The sequence below is a fragment of the Dicentrarchus labrax genome, unplaced genomic scaffold, assembly GCF_905237075.1.
Source record: "Dicentrarchus labrax unplaced genomic scaffold, dlabrax2021, whole genome shotgun sequence".
In the NCBI taxonomy this organism is placed as follows: domain Eukaryota; kingdom Metazoa; phylum Chordata; class Actinopteri; family Moronidae; genus Dicentrarchus; species Dicentrarchus labrax.
The window spans coordinates 2,322,738-2,348,006 of NW_026136708.1; the positions used below are offsets into that span (position 1 = coordinate 2,322,738).

The 25,269-nt window shown below is 40.4% G+C and overlaps 2 protein-coding genes across 4 annotated transcripts; one reads left to right on the forward strand and one right to left on the reverse strand.

The window, feature by feature from the left end:
- Positions 1–898: 898 nt before the first annotated feature.
- On the forward strand, positions 899–11,417 carry tube1 (tubulin, epsilon 1). Its single transcript, XM_051409932.1, has 12 exons — positions 899–1,081; positions 1,283–1,356; positions 3,124–3,176; positions 3,279–3,336; positions 3,579–3,694; positions 4,703–4,824; positions 5,295–5,482; positions 5,590–5,762; positions 6,978–7,118; positions 8,778–8,918; positions 9,889–10,063; positions 10,917–11,417. Exons 1-12 carry the CDS (start codon positions 1,057–1,059, stop codon positions 11,073–11,075), a joined length of 1,425 nt encoding a protein of 474 aa, XP_051265892.1. The 5' UTR covers positions 899–1,056; the 3' UTR covers positions 11,076–11,417.
- On the reverse strand, positions 11,149–25,194 carry ccn6 (cellular communication network factor 6). Of its 3 annotated transcripts, none has more exons than XM_051409948.1 (5): positions 25,025–25,194; positions 15,810–16,086; positions 13,446–13,682; positions 11,984–12,156; positions 11,149–11,904 (listed from the first exon to the last, which is right to left on the reverse strand). In XM_051409948.1, the coding sequence occupies exons 1-5, from the start codon at positions 25,070–25,072 to the stop codon at positions 11,623–11,625; spliced, it is 1,017 nt and encodes a 338-aa protein (XP_051265908.1). In that variant the 5' UTR covers positions 25,073–25,194; the 3' UTR covers positions 11,149–11,622. The 3 variants fall into 3 exon arrangements, with proteins under 3 accessions (XP_051265908.1, XP_051265907.1, XP_051265909.1); XM_051409947.1 differs by having other exon boundaries at positions 11,984–12,177; positions 25,025–25,192; XM_051409949.1 differs by lacking the exon at positions 25,025–25,194 and adding an exon at positions 22,726–22,808 and having other exon boundaries at positions 11,984–12,177.
- Between the last annotated feature and the right edge of the window lie 75 nt (positions 25,195–25,269).

Sequence of the window (25,269 nt, forward strand, 5' to 3'; positions counted from 1 at the left end):
GGGACCGGAATCGGCAGATACTGACAGTATTAGACATGAAAAAGAGGTATCGAGCCATCCCTAGTTCATGTTCAGTATTGCAATGTTTTAGAAAAAGAGGAGGAGAAAGCATACTGGGTTTTGTCTTAAATACAAAACTAAAACTACAATTTTCATTTGTGAATTGTGCTGACAAGGAAAGTTATCTGTGGTTTTACAGTGTATTTTGAATGTTGGTTCGATTTTTGTTGCATCAGCTGCTTCCTGGTTAATTGTATTCCTGTTGTAAAATCTATACTGCTATACTATTACTTGTTCTTTATTTCCGTCTGTTATATACTGCAGTGGTTCCCAACCACCAAAGCTTCATGGGGGTCGTGAGGCCTTCTTAAATTTTAAGAGGTGTAAGAAAACTTTAACATATACCCAGTTGGCCAATAACTCTGGTCCACTTCAGTGAAGAAAAGTAAAAAACTGCCAAAAACATTGCGGTTACTGAGTTCACTGTTTGGGTTCATTGTAGAGTTTTGAATATAATATGAAATATCCATAAAATATGTAATTGAGTCGGGGGTCGTCAGTTTAATAAATGATAGAAAAGGGGTCCCTTAAGGAATAATGTTGGGAGCCACTAATAGACGGCTTGCTACTTGAGATAAATACGGAAACACTGCCCTCTGCTGGATATAAGGAGGATTTCTCCAACCAAACACAGGTTGAGGAAGAACAACAGTGTGAAGTTGAGCAACATGGAAGTAATATGTTTTTTATGTTGAGCTATTGGTCCTAGCATAATGTTTATCTTAGGTGATGAATAAATAGTGTACGACATACAGAACACGTTTAACTGTATTATTTGGCGAGATTCAAAAAGCAGGCACGTAAAACGGCGAAGAATACGCCGTTGCCATGGTAATACGTCATCAGCAGTCGCCCAAACACAACGGAGGCGCGAGTCTGGAGACGCGTTCAAAACTACTTTCAAGAACTTCGATTAAATGAACGGTTGTGGACAAATGTGAACAGTAAATATGACTTAGGTTCGCGTATTAATCGGGTGTGTGTGTTGCTGCCGCCATGACACAGTCAGTTGTTGTCCAAGGTGAGTAAAACCCGCGTGCAGCTCATTGAACTGAAGGAGCATTCAGAAACGAGCTAGCAGCTAAAGTTAGCCGTCATTTGATATAACGTTACCGGAGTTAGCTTCCCAGCTTGTTGGGCTGCTTTACAGCCAGTTTAACGAAGGGTTGACACGGAGGAACATTTTCCTGAGTGAACTAAACTTTGAATTCATGTTCTGCAGTCGGACAGTGTGGCAACCAGGTTGGCTGCAGGTTCTGGGATCTGGCTTTGCGAGAACACGCTCATGTCAATAAAGTAAGCGCTAATATACACACACACACACACACACACACACACACACACACACACCCCACACCAAATGAACCAGTTCCACGGGCCGCAGCAGACATTGTGAGCACAGCTGTTTTAATTACAGTAACAGTTACTGGGACTCCAGAATGAAGCAATCATTAATTCACGGCATTGCTTTCAGCTGTGCTTCTGTGCTTGCAACTTAATACCGTGAGAAGAGACAATACAGCAGTAGTAGTACACGCTGTTATATCATAGTGTAATAATATTGTGTAATATAGTGTTTAATGTGCTTGTGATCCTCAAGGCCCCTCTTTATCACCTGTTATAAGCCTACACACTGCTCTTTCAATTTTTCATCAGATTACAAATCCTATCGTGATTGGAGCTGCAATGAATAAATTGTTTAGTTAACAACTATTCAATTAATGGCAACTATTTTGTTAATTATTTTAAGTGGTCCATGTTTTCTGATTTTAATATTCCATAGATCTGACCTATCCAGATTTAATTGACATCACTATTGCTAACAACAACAACCACAACAAACAACAGTTCTGACTCGTCACATGTTCATTTAGTTTTTCTTGTAAAGTTCAATAAAACATTTACAAAACACTTACAAAAAATACGTTTGCTTTCATAGAACACACAAGCTATCATTTGTTTAGGATAAGAATTCAAAATAAATTATTATTAATATCAGCTGATAAGTTATAATATAAATTTCCCATTGTCGGCCATAATCCCAATAGTTATTATGGATCTCTACATGTGACACATTGTTAGATCAGTTAGATTCTCCACAATTCAATTGTTCAGTTCATTTTACAGGAACCCTGAGCATCCAAGTAATAAATGTTTAAATGATTGATAGCCAAATTTATATACAAGTAATATTCATACTGGTTTGAATGGACAATCTGATAGTACTTCCCATCTTTGCTGTGCACAGTTTTTTGCAAACCTGTCCCATATAGAGGCCTCTTCCAGATAAAGGCAGGTTGAGTTCAGTGACTGAAGCAAATAAAAGCCCCGGCTATTAACTGAAGTTTTACAGTATGTGTATTTGCATAGTTTAACTGCAAGTCTACATTTTTGTTATTGTTATTTTTTTTACTAATTATTCATACATGCTTTGGCTCTCTGTTTCCCATGCCAATAAAGGCTCTTTTATTTGAAAAAATAATTGATTAAATTGTGATTTTCTGAAATTGAACAGACCAAACAGTTAATTAAAACAAAAATGTACAGATTTGTGTTAGTAATGAAAGTAATTGTTAGTTGCAGCCCCAGAACATGGTCTTACTCACATTATTGGACATGTATTTGATAAATGTAATGATTTTAATAGTCACTTAACTGATTTACAAAATGTCACTGAAAAAAAACCAATTAGGCTCTTCAGTTGAATCACCCACTAACGAATATTACGCATAAATTGAGTTAAATCAAATCATTATTGACCCACTCAGTTTAACCCTCATAATGCATAATTTCAAGAATAATTCCAGTTTATTACAACCTGGGTCTTATTATTGTAGTTTTTTTGCCTTTGTTCCTCTCAGTTATGATAACATTGCCTCAAAATAGTTGCTGAAAACTGGGAACACAACTACATTGCTACACAAAGTCTGACAGATGATGTCTATAACTTCCAAAATAAAACCTGTTTACATAAACCTGAATAATTCTTTAAGGGAAGCCCATTCTTGTGAGACCTTTTTAAGACTTCCAAGGCCTAATATCCTGTGTTTTTCTCCTATTCAGAAAGGGTTGTATGATGAAGCCCTTAGCAGCTTTTTCCGAAATGTGGACTCGAGGTAATCACACATACTTTCATCCAGTGACTGCTACATGTGTTGAGACATGTCCCTCCATACAGTCCAAAAGTGGCCCTTCTTATATTTGCTGTGCTGTTTCAGGAAAAGCGATGGGGGAGCCTGTGGCATCGGTGGGAGAATCCAACATCTGAAGGCCAGGGTGAGTTCTGCACACTTCTGGAAAGCAGCGTGAGAGAAAAAAAAAATATCTTGTGCTCTTCACAGCTTTTTTTAGAGTAAAGGTCAGGGTTGGATTCTGTGTAATGAAAGGTCTGGCATCTATTGGTTAAGGTTACGAAGAGGAGTTATGGAATGGGAATGACAGCAGGGGGTCGTGTGCTCTGCGTATAATGGAAATGAAATATATGTGCTGGCCTCATACTCGCATATTTGAATCCACAGGCGGTGCTGGTTGACATGGAGGAGGGTGTGGTCAATGAGATCCTGCAGGGCCCGCTGAGAGAAGTGTTCGACAGCACTCAGCTCCTCACAGACGTGTCGGGTTCAGGCAACAACTGGTGAGAGACACCCTCGCTACGGGATGTTGGCTCGCAAGCTCACATGCCAGGAAGCAACTGCTGAAAACCAAAACTTAAAAAAACCCACCTTTGTTCACAATCACACGTGCCGTTATGAACAAATAAAGCATCACTCGTGGCTTAGTAGTCTCAGCAATTCCACCTCTCTCTCTCTCTCTCTCTCTCTCTCTCTCAAGCCTACATAGTGTAATTTGGAGGAAAGGTCACTATTATCTTGACAGAACCGTGTGAATATTGTATATAATAGAGTTGTTGTCAGACACAGAGTGGATTTTTTTTCAGCATGTTAAAGGAAAGGATAGATTTGGCCCTCAACAAAGGCCTCGTTCAGCCTCTTATTCTGAAATTCATGTGCAGGAGATTAACTGTTGTATACTGTAATTAACAGTTCTCCTGTCGCATAACATGCAGGCACTTAATGTTCTGTGCTGTAAATCAGTGTTGGGTGTAGAGCATTACAAAGTATACTAAGTTTAGTATTATTGTAATCACATTACATTTGCCTGTAACTCGATAATGGAACTCACTCCTGTTCCTAAATTCAACTTTCAGTTAGTAATTAAACAATTATCTTGTTATGTGCATTACAGAGGTTAAATGCAGTTCATATTACGTATCAATCATCTGAGGCGAGGTTTTGCTTATGGAATATCCTGCACATACCACACCAACTCAAAGTGTGAAAAATGCACATTGTTGTTCTCTCTTTCTCTGACAGACAAACTTGTTCACAGAGCTTGTTACTTACAGGCTGCACCTTTACACTGCACAGCAACATTTACATTCTGAGGGCTGACAACCCGAGGACCCTTAAAAGTTGTTTTCATTCATTCTTCATGTTAAACATTTTAAATGAATCCATCATTCTGGAACCAAAGTTCATTTATACATAATTCTTCTTATCACAAAAAAGACCTGCAAGAAAAACCAAGAAATTGTTTTACACATTAGCCTCCCGTTAATACCGGTATGCTGCTTTTTCTCCAGGGCGGTCGGACACATGACGTATGGCTCAGCCTACAGGGAGCAGATAGTGGATAAGCTGAGGAAGGCAGTGGAACACTGTGACTGTCTGCAGTGCTTCTTTCTCATACACTCTATGGGAGGAGGTGAGGCACAAACACAGTTTTACTTCATCCATGCATGGAGGCTTTGATGCTTGAAGAAAGTCCTTGACTCAAAGTTTGACTGTTAAATGATCACCGTTGTACCGATGGGAGTGTGTGCCATGCTTTTCCTATCATTCTACATTAAATCTCAGCTGCAGCAACAAGTCTGCTACAAGTCTTTATTTGGTGTTCAGTGATCTTTAGTATTAATGATACGAGATGCTGCTTTCTGATTTTATTAACGTACTATGTAGGAGTATTTCAGAGCATTTAGAGTGACCATTGAGAATGAATGTGTCTCAATTTTACAAAGCCCCGGTTACATATGGGCCCAAGAAATGTTTTTTCTCTGAGGGACATTGAGGTTCTATAATCATCTACATTAATTATGTAAACCAGGTTTCTGCTTTACGTGATATTGAAGAGAACAGTTTACAGTGGTAAGTAAATGCACTGATCTTGACTTTGAGGTACGGGCTCTGGCCTTGGCACCAGAGTGCTGAGCCTGCTGGAGGAGGAGTTCCCTGAGGTATGTCGAATTGTCACCTCCATCTATCCATCTGCTGAGGACGATGTCATCACCTCTCCCTACAACAGCGTCCTGGCCATGAGGGAGCTCACAGAGCACGCTGACTGTGTCCTCCCGATTGAAAACCAGGTTTGTTTGTGCGTTTGTCTCCCTCTGCCAGCATCTCTGCATAATGCACATAATTGAAATCGTCAATTTTAACAAGATTCTGTTCTCCTTCACTTCCGCTCCTCCAGTCGTTGGTGGACATTGTGGACAAGATCAAACGTATGTCTCACAGTGGAAAGCCAGGGTTGGTGATCAAGAGAGACAGCACCATCATCTCTGGGCAGGGCGGGCTCAGTGGGGCGGAGAAGCCCTTTGATGCCATGAATAACATTGTGGCTAACCTGTTGCTCAATATTACCAGGTATAGTATCACTGCTTGTTCATGTACAGTAGACCCTTTTCTCACTATATTTATTTTACCACTAGGCGTGCTCCCATGCTACTGGTGCTGTTGTTTGTTTATGTATGAACACTAAATCCTTTTATTTTGAAGACTTTTTTTAATACAAAGAAACTTACTAAATTGAACCTTTACTTCTAGTTGTGGGGTCACTAAAAATAGTATTTATAGTTAAGGACCAGTGTGTAGGATTTACTGGCATCTAGCAGTGAAGTTGCAGATTGCAGCCATCTGAATACAGCTCAGCCTTCCATGAGTGTAGGAGAAACTACGGAGGCCGCAAAACTCATGCGGGCCTCTGCAGAAGGAATGGAAACATACCTATGAATATTATATTCCATTTCTGCCAATAGATCCTAAATGTACATACCTTTTAAATCACAATCCCCTGACTCTTTCCTTGAAGGTTCAGGGCAGCTTTGTACTCTAATACAGTAGCTTATAAACTCTTTGTGTTGTGAGGTGAAGCTCCCATTTCAATTTCCCACCAATACTATATTGCCTGTCTCTATAGCCTACCCCTATGCCAAATGTTTAATATCTATTTATGTGCAATCATTTAGTCCAGTACCTATTTATTGTTCTGGTTGTGTGGTTTTATTTATGTTTTATTTATTTAGGATGTTTGTTTTTTTCATATTCCAATGTTTGAATATGCTGAAGAATTAAAAGTTCATTGTTCTTTAAAAAGGGTGTACTTTATTACATCAGCATTATTATGCTTATCATTAAATCAGTGGCATAATGTCTTAAAATAATAATAATAATTTCTGGTATAATATATAATCCAACAAAAGTAGTTATTGTCAAAGGCCTAGTTTATAGGTAAAAGTTGACTCTCAAATGGACTCCATACTTGAATTTTTGACTACCATCTCCTGTTTTTAAACAAAAGAGTTAAGCTTGAGAAAATCTTGGGCTAACATCTGGTGACTGAGAGCCATAGCATATGATTGTATTTGTTTGTTTCCATGCTTATCTAGTTTACTTGTTCTTACGTTTGGCACCCACCTTGGTTTTTGAGGGAACTGCCTGGAGTTTGAACATGCATTTGTTTCAGTAGTTATTACATTGTTATCCAGTGAGTGTCTGATAGAAATGCCCTTTACTGCTAAATCAGCATCACCATGCCTCTAAATGTTGCTTATGCATCACCTGGAATTTCCTTTGTTGCAGCTCAGCCCGTTTTGAGGGCTCTCTCAACATGGACCTGAATGAGATTGCCATGAACCTGGTCCCCTTCCCCCGTTTACACTACCTGGTGCCCAGCCTCACCCCTCTCTACACGCTGGCAGATGTCAGTGTCCCAACCAGAAGGTCTGTTGGCGAGCTGTCACTGCTTAATGAATTACAGATAGGCCTGAGCAATATGGTTAAAAGTCATAATACACAATACCTGCAATACAAATATGAATATGGTTTCCAATTTTAGTATATTATGATATTGCAAATGTATTAAAATAAATATAAAGTGATGTTTAGTTCACTGAACTGCTGGAACATCAGGCAAACCTACTGATACAGAACAAACATTTCAATAAGTAACTTAGTTACTTCTGGTTCAGAGTCATTCATTTGGACAATTTCATTTACTTGTTTCATAATTTCATAACTTGATAGGTAATGACAAATGTTACTTGATCTGAATCAAATGCGAATTAAAAACAACATTAGCCTTCCCAATATTACCCTGAGAGATGATGAAAATAATCTGTGAAGAGCTTCCAAAACAGCAGCTTCTTTACATTTATCTTTCTTGTTGCCGGTCAGTGCACCCCCAGTTTGGAGATTCAGACAGGAGTACTAAAACAGACGTTAAGCAATGTACTGTTGTGGACAGGGGCAGCAATGAAATGTATTTTAGCCAAATAAAAAAGGGCCACCTAAAAAGAATCAGTATTTAGACTATTTTCACCGTTTGACCTTAATAAGTCAGGCTATGTGAGACTATAGTTACCCCGCTCTCTCCTTTACTTTTCTTTTGTTCAGTATCCATCTGCACAAGTTCTTCTTCTGTATACTCTGGTTTACAAAGATATCCTCTCGTTACCACAGTGAGCCGCATTTTGTTGTTGCTTTCATAATCACTATTTTTATTTACTTCCATTTCTTTTCTCTTCTCTACACCATTGTATCGCCTGTGGCATCATATAGTGCATGGAACAGTAGGCGAAGGAATATGGAAGTTCTACCGTTGAGAAAATGTAGTGCCAAAGGAAAGGGCTGTCTGACAGCAAAGTAAAGCAGTTAAATATAGTATATATGTGGAATGTGATATTGATTTTTTTTAGGCTAAAATAAGTTTTTCTGCTTCCCCCGTCCACAGCAGTGCATCGCAGAGCTTCTGTTCTGGGACGTCTACTGCATGTACACATGACTTCACTGTCTATGCATAAGTACCTCATAAAACCCCTCCTCAAAAAACCCAAACTATCCTTTTAATTGAAAACATGTTTTGGTCTGATCAGTACCATCATTTAAACAGGAGGCCCCACAAAGCTGGCTTTCATTTTATCAAGTGGGATGGTGGCAACTTCAAGTTTAGAGTTGCAGGCTTGTGACAGGAAAAGCACCATTTGATCCACCACCCTCCCTCCGTCTCCCCAACAACCAGCAATGAAAGTGGCCTTGTGTGAACCATAGGCCTCACTTGCTCCAGAGGGGCTGCTCATTGGTCAGAAAGAGTGGTGGTTGTATTGGGCAACTGAATGTATGGGACTGTATGAATGTGAAGCAGGGTGTTGCTTAAAAATATCTCGCCTGCTCAGCAGAACTTGCCTGGATAAATAATGGTACAAAATGTTTTTCTCTAATGTTGCCCTCTTGGCCCCCAGTCGAACTCACCTATACCTGAAATCCCTGCAAGCCCATTGCAGTTGTCAGGATGCAGATGTAATATCTGGAAAGAATTTTTCTCCACTGAGCATTTAAAAAAAGTATTTTTAAGTATTTGTCTCCACTAACTGTGCCCTCTAGACTGGATCAGATGTTCAGCGATGCCTTCAGTAAAGACCACCAGCTAATCCGAGCTGACCCGAAGCACAGCCTCTACCTGGCCTGCGCCCTCATGGTCAGGGGCAATGCACAGGTGTCCGACCTACGCAGGAACATCGAGAGGTCAGAGCGCCGTCCTCCCTCTACGGCTCCCCCTGCACCAAAACAGCCGACACGTCAGTCCATCCACTCTGATAGGCCCATACATGACCTTCACACTCCCTCTCCCAAATAGTACCCCCATTCAGCACCGACGGCAATGATTCATGACTGGTCCATTCAGCACCCACCTCTCCTCAACGCTCCCTGCAGACCTTGTTTTCATGTGGCATGTTGTCAAGAGGAACTGAAACAGAAGCTGCTGTGAGAGCACATATTTGTGCGTGACCATGGTGTAAAAGAGGAGGAAAGGGAGGGAGGGGGAGGAAAAGCACAGAAATATTGCCTACCAAAAGGCTCTTAAGGGCTCACTTAATCACTGGCTGTATTGCAGCATATTTTTATGTTGGCTATGTCGGTCCTTTTTTTCATACAACAAATGACAACTTAACAGGATTCTTTTTCCTGTACATTTTTGTAATACTTAAGAAAAGTTCATCGCTGACAAAGTTTAAATTGTTAGTCATTTATCAAACAAAAATATCAAACATGGCTGGTTTCAACTGCTCAAATGTGAAAACTTGCTGCTTCTCTTTTTTTTATATTCTCGTAAACTGAATATCTTTTGAGTTTTGAAAAGCTGGGTGGACAAACAAGACATTTGAAGACCTCATCCTGGACATCACTCACTTTTTTTATTTACTGACAATTTTAAACCTAATTATTAATTTGTTCAATTGAAAGAAATTATCAACAGATTGATCAATAATGAAAGTAATGCAGCCTGAAGAGTTGAGGCCACTGGGTCATTTACAATGTTTTTAGTGGCACTAACATTGTTTTCTACAAATCTCTTCTAGTCCCAAGATAGAATGATCGCACAAACGGTGCTGTTATAAGTGTAACCAAGATTCTTGTATATTTTTACACCAGTGAAATGTACAATGTCTTCCCGTGTGCCCCATGAATTTGTGTAATTTTCTCCCTGCTCTAGACTGAAGCCTTCGCTGCCCTTTGTCTCGTGGAACCAGGAGGGCTGGAAGACAGGCCTGTGTTCAGTGCCTCCTGTGGGTCACTCCCACTCCCTGTTAGCGCTGGCCAACAACACCTGTGTGAAGCCTACATTCATGGAGCTGAGAGACCGCTTTACCAAGCTCTACAGGAAGAAGGTGAATTTTAAGCCATTCCATGTTTTTAGACCATCAGAAGATTCAGCAAATTAATTTATCATTTATCAAACATAAAATGTACTCTGCTTACACCTTGTCAAATGTGAGAATTCATTCTTCTTTCTTTTCTCCACTACTTATCAGAGAAAATGCAATTCCTTTTGGTTTTTTGATAACTTGTGGTCTCAAAATATATCTCAAAATGCCAGATAATCAGTCGCCCAATTAACTGGTATCTCACTGCTATAGACAAATAGACAATTAATTGAAAAAATAATACCTACATTAATTGATCTGTATGTAATCAATGGAAGGTGTCATTAGTTATAATCCTAGTGAAAGCATATGTATAATTTCCAATTTATTATTATCTTTATTTAAAATGAGGGTAAAGGTTACAGGAACGAATACACTTTTTCACTGTCATCAAAGTGTTTTCCTGCCAAATTAGCTCTGGTTCTTGATTGAATTCTGTTCAAGTTTCTTGGAACTTTGATGCTATCTACTGAACCAGCCCACCAGAACCATTGTAATCAAGGATGCATTATCAATGGAGGGTGTTTCACAATGCACAACGAACTGCAGAATACACGCCCACTTTGGGTCTTCTTTGCTGCGCAAACTGGAATGGAGCAGGTTCCCTGTTGGTGGAAAAGGCCTTTGCCCACTCGTCTCATTTCATGAGAAAATACATAATAGTAATATTGCTTGCTTGCTAAGAACCTTTTTTTTGGTTTTCCATATTGCCACATGCTTTCTTTAAAGAGTGTGATGGAGGAGTCTAAACCACACTGAAATACTTTCAGACTTAATGCCTTACAGCACACTTGTACTCTTTCTGTGTTCTTTGAAGGCTCACTTACACCACTACCTGCAAGTAGAAGGGATGGAGCAGAGCTTCTTCTCAGAGGCCACCAACTCTCTGAGCTCACTGATTGAGGAGTACCACCATCTAGATGCCACCAAAGGGAGACTCATGCCTGACGCACCCAGACTCAGCATCGCCAGATGAAGGTCCACTCTGTTGTGTAGCTTTCTCTCTGTAGCAATGATTGTTTTTCAAAAAATGACTTCACACAACCAAGTCTTTTGTATATACCTTTTATAAGTTATATATCAATATTGTCTAATTTATGACCTGATTAAATGTTTCCCTGTCTGAAAAAATAAGCAGGAACAACATGTAAAAAGAGTTTAACTCAATCTGTAGTATGAGCTGATTTGGCTCCCTGACCATAATAATATGAGGTACTGTTAATGAGTCTGCTGTTACAGCTACTGCACTGGCCATGCTCCTTGTTGTTATTGCACATATGTGTCCTGAAGACGGGGTTCATAAAAGCTTTTATCATAACTACAACGTATTTCTTCATCAATTTAATGATCCCAGCCACTCTTCCTTATGAAATGAGGTTGTGTAGTTTCAGTTTTGTCTTTTTTGAGATTTTTTGAGGCACATCGCCACTGCTGTGGATAGCTTAATAACCAAACTATGCATTTCAGTCCTTAGTCTGTCCCAGCAGGGCTCGTCTCCTGTGTCTGTCTCTGGATGGATTCCGTTAGAGCAACCGCAGGTCAGAAAACATGTCACCTGGATCATTACACTTCCTCTGGCACACGCAGGACGTTATCCACTGCATCTTCCACTGTGTGTTGGAGCCTCCCTTACACGTGAAGTTGACCTTGATCATGCGTGACTTGTTGGGGACACAGCAGCGCTTGTCTGTGCAGACACCACAGTACGTGGGCTTAAACTTCTTGGTACTGGTGCAGCCAGAGAGTGTTAGCTTCTCTGCTTTCTTTGCTTGGAATTTAGGCCGGCATGTCTTTCCCTTTGGCACCTATTGGAGAAAACAGTGATTTTATCAGTATATTTTTGGTATTATATAAAACTTTTTCAATGCTCAAATAGTACTTCACCTTAACAGTCTTCATCACACTCTTCTCACACGGTCGCAGCAGACACAGGCGGCGGTCCTTCCTCATCTCACATTTGCCGTTGTCGTTGTTGACCCGCACAGAGATGCCTAGACCGCAGGATTTGGTGCAGGGGCTCCAGGGGGTGGTCTGGATCAGACAGTTCTTCTTCCAGGCTAAAGGAGGATCCCTGTAAGCTTTCAGTATTACAGTTAAAGGGCACTGTGTCAACAATACCCTACACAAAGAACTAGTCTGTTTGCCACTGCACTGCCAAGCAGAGCAACCAAAAGACTCAAATACCACAAGATCATTCTTTTTCTGCCACCAGTTGTATAAGCTCCTAAAATGTGAAATGTTTCCTTTAGAACCCAACTGACATTGGATTTTTGAGACTGATACCAATTTTAGAGGGGACACCATAGATTACCAATATGACGGCCAATATTCCACTTCTATGTGTATATTTGCGTAGTTATTACTCAGCAAACATACCCAGAAAGCTGCTTTCAACAAATAACTTTATTTAGAATATTTAAGTTAAATAATAATTTAACATATACATCCCAAGACAGTTATACGCAATATAGATATGTGAGAATTCCAAATGAATCTTATCAATTTTGGTATCAAGGTGCAAAGACGCCAAAGAAAGGAAATATACATTGTTTGGCACAGTTTAAATCCTATCTCAGAAATAAAAACACATTCTAGAATTTGCTAAAGAAAATAAAAGAGAAAATATATTTTATAGAAAATCTTTTTCAGTGATAATTTATCTTCAGTCTCATTCTGTTAAAAAAAAATCATATTGTGAACTCAGTATTATAAAATGTATTGAATCATTGTTACACCCTTATGATGAGCGGCTTCTTCTCTCTTCTTCTCTCTTACTGTGTGCTGCTTGTCACAGTATTGTAAATCACAGCACACTCTGCTGGACTAACTTCACTGATATCAATATATTAAAACTAAAGAACCAGTTGCTTTTCAGTGAAGGAATACATTGCCAGATCTCTTGCTGACATTTTAGACCTCCCAAAAAGCTTTCTGTGACCTTGCGTGGATGTCAGCTCTTGATATTTAAATCTAAACGATGTGCTCAGTTTTTCCACAGTGACAAATTGAATTAGTGTTTCCCTGAATGCAACACATCATGATATTTTCTTTCATGCCAAGCAAAGCAAACAAACTATGCTGCTACAGCAAAGTGGAATCTTTGATGCTTTTAATAAAAGTTGAGTTGTCCCTGCTCTTGTTTATAACTGGAACCATTCGTTTTTCTGTGTTCCTCTGTGAGGCAGTCTAACCACAGCCAGCCACACCTCACTCCCCCCCCCTCTGCTCACACTGCCACAGTAATGAAAGGCCCACTCTGCTTCCCCATCCAGATAACCTGAACAGCAATTAGCATTCCAGGCTGGAGAGGCTGGCCCTTCTCCACAAGTTTACTCTATAAACACACCTGACATGTAGGCAGTGTCCTGCTGGTGCTTCTTTGGGCTCTGGCCACTGCGAAGGCCAGCTGGCATGTTGCCCATCAGCGGGGCGGGGCCTAAGAGACTGGCAGGCTTCTCAATGAAAGCAGGGGTACAGCCGATGGCTCCAGCAATACATGTGCACTTATAGAGGGGGCTGGGCTGGAAAGCTTCCCCGTTCTCATAGTGGGCCCCATTCAGGTCACAGCCCACTGCCATCAGGTCTGAAAGAAAGAGGGAAACATGGCGGGGCTCTGGTAGGCACTGATGCTGGCAATGCACCTCTCTTGATGTTACTGTGAATCTTAAAAGCTGTGTAAGATTTTTACATAAATACATTTGGCTGATCCAAGAACTTTATCACACAATTATTTTGACAGGAAGCAAAAGGAGCGTGAAAGTACTATAAATATATCAAATCATTGTGATCTCTTTTTTTGATGGTGTATTAAATATTCAGAATTGTGACTCTTAACTTAATATCATAATTGCTGTGTTTTAGTTGTTAGCCCATACAGTTACATTTATTCCGAATAATTGAGTCCATTATGAGCACGACAATTCAAATGCACCAGATTTAAATACAATCTGCCAATAATCTCTTTACAGAACTGTATGAATTCATACAATAAAAGTAAATGGAAATGTGGAAATGTACACATCAATGTTTTGTAATATACTGTACATATTTATTGTAGTGCTGTTGTTTCACAGCCCAGTACACAATCCCTGTATTTACACAGATAAGCTAGAAGGAAATAGACTTTAAGGCTAAAAGCACGCTTCAGGTTGCAGGTTGAAATGTGAGTCTGTTATGTGTAGTGTGTGAAGTGGTGGACTGAAAAACATGTGTGGAATGCGCCTGGTCTATACCATGGATCTATTAATGTGGGTGCAAGAGCTCCATCTACACAGATTTGCGTCAAAAGTGAATTATTTGTTCTGTCTGAAGGTATGTGTCCACAGGGAGGGGTTTTGGACTCGAGGGGTGTCCCAACCTCATTCTCAGGACATTTTTTTTCTTATGTAAAAACATCTACGTAGTCTCACTGTTTGGCTTAGTTTGCCATGTACCTTAAAATTTGTCCCCCCCCTCTCTCTGCAGCGTTACCAGCAGGTTCTGACTCACAGCAGAGGACAGGAGGAATGACTGATACTGCCTGATGTTTGGTTTTCTTCATTCTTTATTAACTTCTGTTTCCAATTAGATATTGAGTTTATAGTGACTTTACTGTTGGTGTGCTCTAGGAACCAAATTTAGTTATATTTAAAATAGGTCTAATCATGTTCTGAATTTTTGAGGGTTTTTTTCCATATATTATTTTGCCTCTAATTGACAGTGACAGCTGTAGAGTGACAGGAAAGGGGGGAGAGAGGGGATGACATGCAGCAAAGCCCACAGGTCAAAGTCAAACCCATGGTACATGGGGCATCAACTACCAGGTGAGCTAACAGTGTGCCCCATTTATCTTTGGTAATAAAAAAAGAAGAAAGAACTGTTGTCCAGGATGTGTGGCTTTAAAAAAAAGCTCTCAAAAAAACAGCACCCATGTATTAAGGGCAAACTGGATTCCACATTAAAGATGTCACTCACTAGGTGCATATGCCAGAAAAGCCCTTCACTGGCTTCTTTATGCATCCGTGTTTTTTGAGTCCTTGTCAAGCCGTTAATCTTCCTGTTGGCTCCTCGTACACATAATGATTTACTGTTCTTCTTTCCAAATGTTACTGGACCAATTAGATCAAATTCTGATAATACTAAGAGTCATTTTGAGGGGTTTGTGGTGCTCAGAAACATGTACTCACCATTTATAGCCCCTCCTTTTCCAAAGATTTTGTATGGGAAAATAGCTTTTTGGGCCAGTGGTATGCTAAAGCTCTCCACAGGGAACCTGTGTGTAGGATTTAGTGGCATCTAGCAGTGAAGTTGATTTCTGTAGATAAAAACATGAAAGTCCCCTATCTAGAGCCAGTGTTTGGTTTGTCCGTACTGGGCTAGTGTAAAAACATGGAGGTTCAACATGGCCGTCTCCATAGAAGAGATAAAAACAGCTCATTCTAAGATTCTTACATTCAGTTGATTATGGACTATAAGAGACATAGCTTTGAATATTATATTCCACTTCTGCCAGTAGATCCTACTAAATGTTACACACTGGCTTTAAGTAGGCTACAGCTGTATCAAATACATTTAATCAACATGTACATATACTTTCAATCTGAACATCTGGTAACAGCATGCAGAACGCTGCCCAAGGCGTAAGGAAGTACGATATTTAGATCGAAACAGAAAATGATTGAATTTACCCACCCTATCATGACTAGTTTAAGAAAAGATGAGAGCCACTCACATGCACACACTCCGACCTCATATCTTGGCTGGTCCGCTGAGAAGTCGCAGTACATGCTCTTGTGTGGGTCACAGACGTCCCTCTCATTGCACGGTTGTCCAATCTGCCTGGCACAGCTCTTGCAGCAGCCACACCCGTCCAGGACGGAGCTCACCCCCGGGGCACAGTGAGGTCTTTCCCGACATTTGCAGGGCCACTGGCAGAACTGCCTCCTCTCAGCCGCAGCCCGTCCATCTCTCTGAGCCAGCTGCCCATTGTTCTGAGCCCTGCTGAAGCACTGGGTGAGGAGGACAGAGAACGTGCGTTTGGCTCGGTGTGCTTACAGTGCGTCCGGAAAGTAATCACAGCACTTCACTTTTTACACATTGTGTTATGTTACAGCCTTATTCCGAAATGGATAAAAAAAATTTCCCCCTCAAAATTCAACACACAATACTCCATAATGACAACGTGAAAAATGTTATTTTTTTATTTTTTTTTTTTAGCAAATTTAATTTAAAAAAAGTGCTCATCGTACACCAAATATCTCTGAGAAAAAAAGAATCCACATTTGTATTGTATTTTGCTTCATTCTGTTTTGCCAAGCTTACTCCAAACCTTAATGCCACCTCTTTGAATTTAGACTTGGTGAGTTGTATTCAGTATGTAGTAGGAAATGTTAAATGGACAAACTGTAACACCTTTGTCTACATCTATGTACGTATTGCATCTGACTGCATGACATTTGAGAACTGAGAGCAAACAACATGTTTGCCTGATGATTGCTAATGATTTTGGAGGCCCAGATCAGACCAGGTCAACGTCCCTCCAAGATCCAAGATTTGGATATATGACAGGGTATCTCAAAGATTGATTTCCTCTCGTCCCACTCTCAGGCCAAAATGTCAAGCTTGCATATAGGATACCTCATAATCTAGCACAGATTGTGATGAGCACATTCATGCCCCCAAGAGAACCATGAGAACCTTCAGCCTATGTGTGCACACCAGCTGTGTGTTAGCGTGGTTATAATGTAAATTATTACTTAGTTGTGATTTATGCATTTCTAAAATAGAAGTGGTTGCGCCACAGAGATAAGTTACAACATAACTTCAAGTACAAACTAAATGGTTACACATGCCCCTAAGGTGGTGTAAATCATCAAATGTCACAGAATAATACTCACTGATGGTAAAACAGCAGTTTTTCTGCCACACAGCATCATTACTTCCTTGCAGCCATTGTGCAACACAGTAATCGAGTAAAGACCTAATTTATTGATATTATATTTCAGTGTGCTTTAAAGCCAAGTGGCTCATGCTAGCCAGAAAGCTAATGCACATGGTAACCATGGCGATGGAACTCTATCTTTGATAATTGATTGGTCACTTGCCTTAGTTATGACTTTATGTTCAAACTAGTTGTTTAGTTGCAATCTAACTAGTCGTTTCTGAGCCTCTAGGGTCGACCTTTAGTGCCACCCCACTATTTATAATGCTCTGAGAATAGTAGTTTGTCTATATTGTATTCACTATGTTTATTCCAACCAAAACTTTCATATTGTTGGCAGTTGGATTCTTGTCAAAGGGCTTCATTCCCATGTAGTCCAGTCTTATCCCTCCCACCTCCCCATTAAGCTACATTGGAACTTGGCCAGTCAGAGCATCTTATGAGGTAGTTTGTTTGAATTGCAGAAAGCTTACTGGGACACCCCAAGATAACAAAATGCCTTCTCAGACTCTAGGTCAGATCAGAGTACAACAGGTGAGTGAGAGAAAGATCTCTCATATCCTAATCTGTGTCAGATTATGAGTTCTCTAACTAGTTACGAGTACACAATCCACTCCTCAGGGTTGTTTGTCAATGAGATTTTCACATACAAGGAATTTGATTTGGTGCATAACAATAAACAGAGAAAATCAAAGATATAAAAAATGAGTACTGCAAAAGTCAAGAAGCATAACTAGAGGGTATCAAAACTGACTGATAGTAAGAGTCCGTGTCAGTGGGGCTCACGGGCCTTGTTGATGAGGCCAGCTGCTGACAGGAAGAAACTGTTCTTGTGGTGTGAGGTTTTGTGAATAACCGCAGCCCCCTGCCGGAGGGGAGTGACTCAGAAAGTTTGTGTTGAGGGGTGGGAGGGAGGGGTTGGCCACAATCTTTCCTGCTCGCCTTAAGGTCCTGGGAGGAAGAGCTGGTGGTTGGAGTCACGGGGGATGGTGTCAGGACTGTCCCATTGTTCAGAACCAGGGTCAGTTACTGCCGTTGTTAAGCCTCTCTCACCACCTTGCTGAACCTGTATTTCGCTTCTTCCTTTTACAACCTTAGCTATCTGAGCTTAGCTGTAAAAAGCAGGGTTTGTGTTTGTATACAACAGTCCGAGAACAGAAGATGCTCCACAGCTTCACTGTTCCACCCATTTGACATCCTCACAACTGGACCCTGACGTGGTCACTGTGTTCCACTGCAGTGCGATAAGACAGCGTGATAAACACTGCTGATTGTATAACAGTGAACCAAAGTATTTTCTCTTGTCAGGTATTTAATAAATGTGTTTGGCAATAACAAGAAAGATTCCAGATCAGGATTGTAGAATCATCAATCATCCCTCCCTTCTACAGGCATCTTTCCTCTGACCCCTTTCTCCAATGTGAAACAAATTGCATCCAACAATGGATTTATGACAAGCTGCCCCAAATACGCACCAGAGTGAGTACTACAGCTATAGTGACCAGTTTCAGGAATTATGAAACCAAGTAAAACTTAACAATTGTAACCAGTCTTTTAAATGATGTATGTCCTCAGTATGAACATAAGAGAGTAGGGGAGTAGGAAATAATGTAGCAGTCTTTGAATAGCAGATGCAACAGAATTAACCTTCTGGTCATGAAAAGGGAAACACACCAGTGTAAACTGTGGGAAGCACAATCAGGTTACAGCTCTAAGACTGACGTCTGCAAATAATAGTAATGTTAAGTTGATGTGCCAAGTTGAAGAGGCAAATTAGTCTGGTCTTAGGCATTCTCATGGGGGCAGACCAAAATTCATTGATATGTCTGAATTAGGGGTACAAGAAAATATGGCAAGTGATATTGTAGTGATTCTCAAAAATACTGTATCTGCATTTTGTGTTTAAATCCCCAACTGTTTGCTAACAGTGCTGTGATGTTGGATGTTACAGTGACTGTGATAAATACAGTGCAGATCCCGGTGTTCTGGTTGCATGAAAAATATATTGTATATTGTATATTCTTTGTACTATGACAGTTTTCCTAAATAGTATTTAAAAATAGCAATATATCACCTTGCTTAGAGTATCACAAAATATTGCAATATATTGAGTTGTAACCCCTGTATCCTGATGCATATCATATTGCCAGATTCCTGCCAATACACAGCCCTAGTCTGAATGAGTGTTGCTATTTTTTACATGAGAATTTGAAAATACAAGGAGTTATTAGTCTATTCAAATATTTGAAAAAAACAGGAAAGGCCAAAGTCGTTTTTAATAAACTTGTTGATCCAGCATTGACTTTGCCAAAATAATAATAAGAAGAAAAACAATCCGGTTAAAATGAAGAAGCATGACCAGAGAAGCTACTGCACCTGATTTGTTAGTGTGAATAGTGTCTTTTTACTATGGGCATGATGATGTCAACCGATGTGGTGGATGGGCAGTGTAGTTTTGTGGCTCTCCTTGGCCTGAGCAAAGAGTACCTTGCTGTGACCTGTCATGCCTTAGCAGATACAGGGGTTGCGCAGTGAGACTCCTTTGCTGTGACTGTTATGGGGGTTGGTAGGGTAGTGACTCTGGAGAATGCAAGGATGATGGTTGTACTGGACTCAATGTATCCCTCTTTCATGCACTGGAAGAGTAGGCTGGATGCTATCTTGCATCAGCAACTTAATACATCAAATTCACCACAACATATGTAACATTCAGTATTAGATCACAGTATCAGTGTATATCAATCCTTCAGACTGACAAATGTCACAGCGAGACACATATCGATGAACTTCTGTCTTTCAGGTCATCACCCATTACCCATCAAACAGAATGGCTGGCAGGGTCTGCCATCCAGATGATGAAAACAACTGGCTTGATATTTAGGCACAAGGACCTTGTGGAAAATATCAAAGTTAAAATTATTAAAGCTAATTCATCAGAGTCAGATTGCAACCGTATCTCACTGTTCCTGTTATCCATCTTTTCAGCTACCACCAACCATTCTCTTCCATTACTTGCACTGCAGCTGCTATAGCTGTGAGAGGAAGAGACCCTGCCTTCCAGCCTTTGCTTTTTATCCAAACAGCATACTATTTTCAAAGGCTGAGCAAAATGGCCAGTGTTCCTGAACTCAGAAGCAGATACAGGCAAAATGCTGCTGGACACAGGTGGACACCTCGGGGGAGCGACTGGCACAAACAGCAATGTCTGGAGAAAGATGGAAGAGCTTCACTTGTCAGGTATATATACAGTGTGAATATATGATGGCAGCACTGTCCTGTAAATAGTTTTACATTCATAATATTTCAAACCTTGTTTAAAATAATTGTAATTCAATGTTCTCCTCATCTTTTGCTCAAATGTATTTGTTTTTATCTTCACTATGTTTCTTAGTTAGAAAACATTTTAAGTGCTAGTTTTCTGCTCAGTTCTCACTTAATTTATGTTTCATTACTAAAAGTATATTCCGTAATAACCACATATATTGTTCACCTTTTAAATTAAAACACACCAATAACACAAGCATCAGTTATGCCAGCGTGATCCAGATGCATTCAGAATGAACAAGTGATAAAACGTCTCACATGTAATCAGTCATTTATTTAGGAAAACATAAAATAGAACCAGCCATTGACTGACAGCCACAGCAACTGTAAACATCACTCACACTGAGGTATATCAACTAGAGGTCTTTGGACTTGTGTGTCTTCCAAGGTATGCTTAATATCTCCTCTTCACCTGTTGTGTCGCTTCCCTCCATTTTTTCTGTTTACTAACTGCAAAAAGATAGTGATGGTGTGTTCAAGGCGCCTCGAAAACACGGGTGCAGAGGAGATAAACTATGTAATAATCGATGTAACCATGGGTTTTACCGATGCAGACACGCAAAGAAAGATACATTGCGCATTTAGCCGGCAGTTGTATCCGATGCACACTGAAGCTGCCGGTGCTCTCGCATAGCAAACATCTGTCTCGGACCACCGATTCAAATCGGTGAATCTCTCCATCCCTACTCCACACAGGCATTGTAGTGTCTTATGCTTAAACAACAATGCCACATATTCTGTACTAGACTCCCACCCTTGTTCCTAAGTGTGTGCATCCATTAAGATGTAGTCTGTGGATCTCGATATTGAGCCTGATTTAGAGCTGCTGTGTAGTGTTTGTACCTGGTCAACCTAATCAAAGTCAAAGTAATCTTTATCTGGCAGAGAAAAGCTATTGTGACGGGAAATAAACTAACTGCTGTCAATGTCATAAAGTAACTCACATATTTTTAGAATGTCTCTTGGTTGTAGTATAATGCCTGAATAATGTAGGCCAAGTGTCTTTTATAACAGAATCAATAATGTCAGTGCCAAACTCAGTGCAGGCTGTCTTGGTGGTGTGCAGATGTACGTTTTTCTGAACCGCAGTAGTCCTCCAACATGTCCCTGATCAAAACATAGTCTTCAGATTGTACCTCTCTACATTTAACATTAGTAGAAACCTTTTGTTGCAACAATTTGTACTTTCAGATGTATACAATCGGCAATCGCTGTCCGGGTTTGAAGCTTTGAACTGACTGTACAAGGCTTTTTAAGCAAGTTCTACCTGTTTCAAGCAATGCTCTAATTACCCTATCAATCCTCGTAGACTGATAGCATTAACAACAGCATGTGACCGAAACCCATATCTGCTCATCCTGCTGGCCTTGACCGTGGGAGCGGAGCGAACAAATAGCTCTGTGATTGACGAGGAAAAATTGTCACCACTCCACTTCACATGCTCTGCTGCCAACGTGCTGAACAATAGCTTAATCCTCCTCTGGTAGACCGTACATCACCACGTGTGATACGTTGGGAAAATTGAATCCCAACCCAAGAGCTGTTTACAATAACTAGTGACAGCACTCTGCTTTTGTCCAGAGGGAGTGTCTGGCTATGAAACATGCCTATAGGTAGGTTTCAGTCTTATGTTCATGGTCTTTGCAAACCCAAGCATCTTCACCTGGTTCTGCTTTGCAATAACAGAATACTCTAACAACCTTTAATATTCGCCAGTAAACAAGGATTGGAGACATGGAAAGGCCTTTGTCTCTAACCTCCCTCAATCCAATCCCACATATGACCACACACTGGAGTAAAAGCTTAATGTTGCAGGGGTTGCATTCTCTAAATGCAATTGCTTCTTCACCCCTGCTCCTGATCTGAAAGACAAGTTAATGCAACACCGCATAAAAAACAAAGCCATGTATTATCTGTTCATGAGAATTTTGTAAGTAACATCTAGACAACAGTGTGTATTTACCCAAGATGATTATTGTAAGTATATGTTACTGTAGCTATCCTCTTTAGTAAAAAACAATGAACATGATAGGCATGTTAGCAAGTCAATTTCAGTGCTCCGAGGCATAGACAGGAGAACTCCAGAGGCCGTTAACTTACCAGTCAACTTGTATGTAAGCTTGTTAGATCCCATTGGATCGTACTTTAGGGAAGCTAGTTAGCTACTACTATTGTTAATAGAAAGATCAGCATGAATCGCAGCCTGCTGCTTAGTTTGTATTGGCGTTGTTATGTCATCAACCCAACACTACGACTACTAGCAAGCTAGCTTCTGTAACTGGTAGGCTAATAGGCTAAGTAGCTGGCTTCAACATCCAATTCATTTGGCTTCTAGTTCAAGACAGATGTTTGGCCTGATGTGATTTAGTAGCGTAACACTTACCATTTGTACATAATGTGAACTTCCTCCACGACAATCATGGATTTCTTAAGGTAGAACTGGATACAATGTTGAAGTTCAGTCTTATGGAAGCTGCTGAGTGGCGCATGAGCAAAGGAAATTAACCGCAGATGCAATCTTCCGCATATGTTTCCGCATTGCGGGGCACATAGAGCAAACACACCAGAGACTTCTGCCAGCTGAGCACGGCCGAGCCGATAACCTCCAGCTTAGCCCAATGCTAACTTAAACGGGGATCGTGCAGCTTTTCTAGGCTTTTGACGCTAAAAAAAAAACGTATCCACCATTTTAGAGCTAATTCTGTCACAATGTGAGCTAATAGAAAAAATATTTTAGGGCCAGTGTGCATCACATCATGGACACCATTGCTGTAATCATGGCTTTAAAGCCCAGCACTCTTCCTGGGGGTTTGATGACAATACCCAAAAGGTTTTCTTGGAAAACCATGGACACTTTAATCTCTGTTCTTGCTGTTCAGCAGCCAGGACGCTGAACTACCAAATAAAAGTTGGCAACATCCGCTGCAGATTTCTGCCTCATCGTGAATACACTTGTCCCTAAATTGTTCCTCCATGAGGGTGACCAGTAGAGGAACAACAAAAGCCCTGGGGGTTTCACTTAGGTTGGCTAGAAAAATGTCTGAACAGGAGACGACCAGGTACATCTGCCAGAGCAGAGAGAATAGAACATGAACTCACAAATGAATCTGGTTCCCAGGCTAAAAACAATGAGTTAAAAGATTCTAAGAGAGCTGAGAGGAACTGCAAAGAGTCAGTAATCATTCTCTGTGGCTTTGTCACACCAAGCAACCCCTTTCTTGTTACACATAGTCATTTGTTCCATTGTTGGTATAAAATGATTGATTAGTGCAGGGCACTGATTTAAGGGCACGTGTGCACTAGTTGACCTACTTGAATTTTGCTCCTTGTATCTTGTTCCACAGAAAATTTTTTCCCATTTTTTGTATTTTAATATTGACTTTGTGCAGTTTTCAGACCCTGTTGTGCTGCTGTACTTGAAAGGCAGTAGGTCTACTTTCTCACACAGAGCTGCATGCAAGGGTTAGTCAGATCACTTATTCATTACTCCCTATCTAACAGGCAGTAGTGTACTCTAAGCAGTAAATTGTGATTTGACACTTTCTATATCTCACATCTTCATAGAGTCCCCAAATCTTTGCATCTGTAAAATGCAACATATTGCATTGTGGGATTGTTGGCAGAGAGTAGTGATATAGTATATATAATACACCATACAGTAAATGGGCATAGTGAAATGTTGGCATAACTAAATATGGAGCCTGAGACTGTGCCAGAGGCTGACTTTCTTCTTGGAGCATTTAAGTTATTGCTGGTCGGCTTCATTTTCAAGAGAATTTTCACCAGAAAACCACACAAGGGCTTAATGAAAAGTAAGTAATGGGTGTCTTTGTGAATCAGACCTTTCTATGCCACATCACAGTTGTGATTTATTATGATACTAAATCTGACAAGGGCATGCCATCCATTTCTCGCCTCATGTTTCTTTTAACTTTCTACTGTCAGTTACAAGAATTTAAAAAGTAAAACAACTGGCATAAAAATGCAAAAAGCAACATGAAGTTGATAGCCATGTTCAAATGTCTATCAAAGTGTTGTAAACCTTCAGCTTAGCTCCTCATATATTAAGAAGGAGAGGAGAATTTAGGTGTAAATTGAGGCAAATAGCCACGAGTGTATATTCTGGTGTTTAGTCCTGTAGCCCTAATATTTTTACTTTGCTTTGTATTTGCTTTGATGCAGTCTATGCATAGTCCCACTTGTGCTTCAATTCCCCTGACTACTCAGTGCTTCGAAGGGTCACTGAAGGTTATGCCAAAAATCTGAAGCCTGTCTGCCAGGTTTACTGAATGAGCTCATTTCATGGTGTGAAAATGGGTCCACAGGAGCTTTAAATACAAAGTCCTCAGACTTTGCTCCCCTTTGCCAGTCTTTACTCCTGAAAGAAAGACTAAGCTTGAGCCACATAAATTACATTACCAATAAGTCTAAAAATGAGTCTAATAATGAAAAGGCAAATCAATAATGAAAGGAAGTCCTTTTTTTTGTTAAATGTCTTTTGTCAATATAAAGTACATTTTAAATAGCTGGGTGCTCCGCTACTGAGAACACCTAAACAACTCAGTTGTTTATTTTCCTGTTGTTCCATATGTGGCAGGTGTTTAGTGCCTTAAAGTGCTGTCATATCAGAAACCCCAGTCTACCTGTGGTGTTAGAATAGAAAAAGATAATGCTCCTCTTACCTGTTGAGCAAGGATGAGCAGGAGGGAACGGCAGAGAAGCGATAGCATCTCTTAAGTGAGAAGGTTTGTGTGAGCTCCAGGAGGGCGCAGGGGGACGAGGGAGCTGGAAGGTGGGATTTAGGGAGGAAGACTGGCAGACGCAGAGGGAGAGAGGAATGGAGGGGAAGAGATTGGGGGAGCTGACCTGTCGGAGAAGGGGACAAAGCACCCTTCTGTCTCCTCTCCAAACACACCTTTCCCCGCCT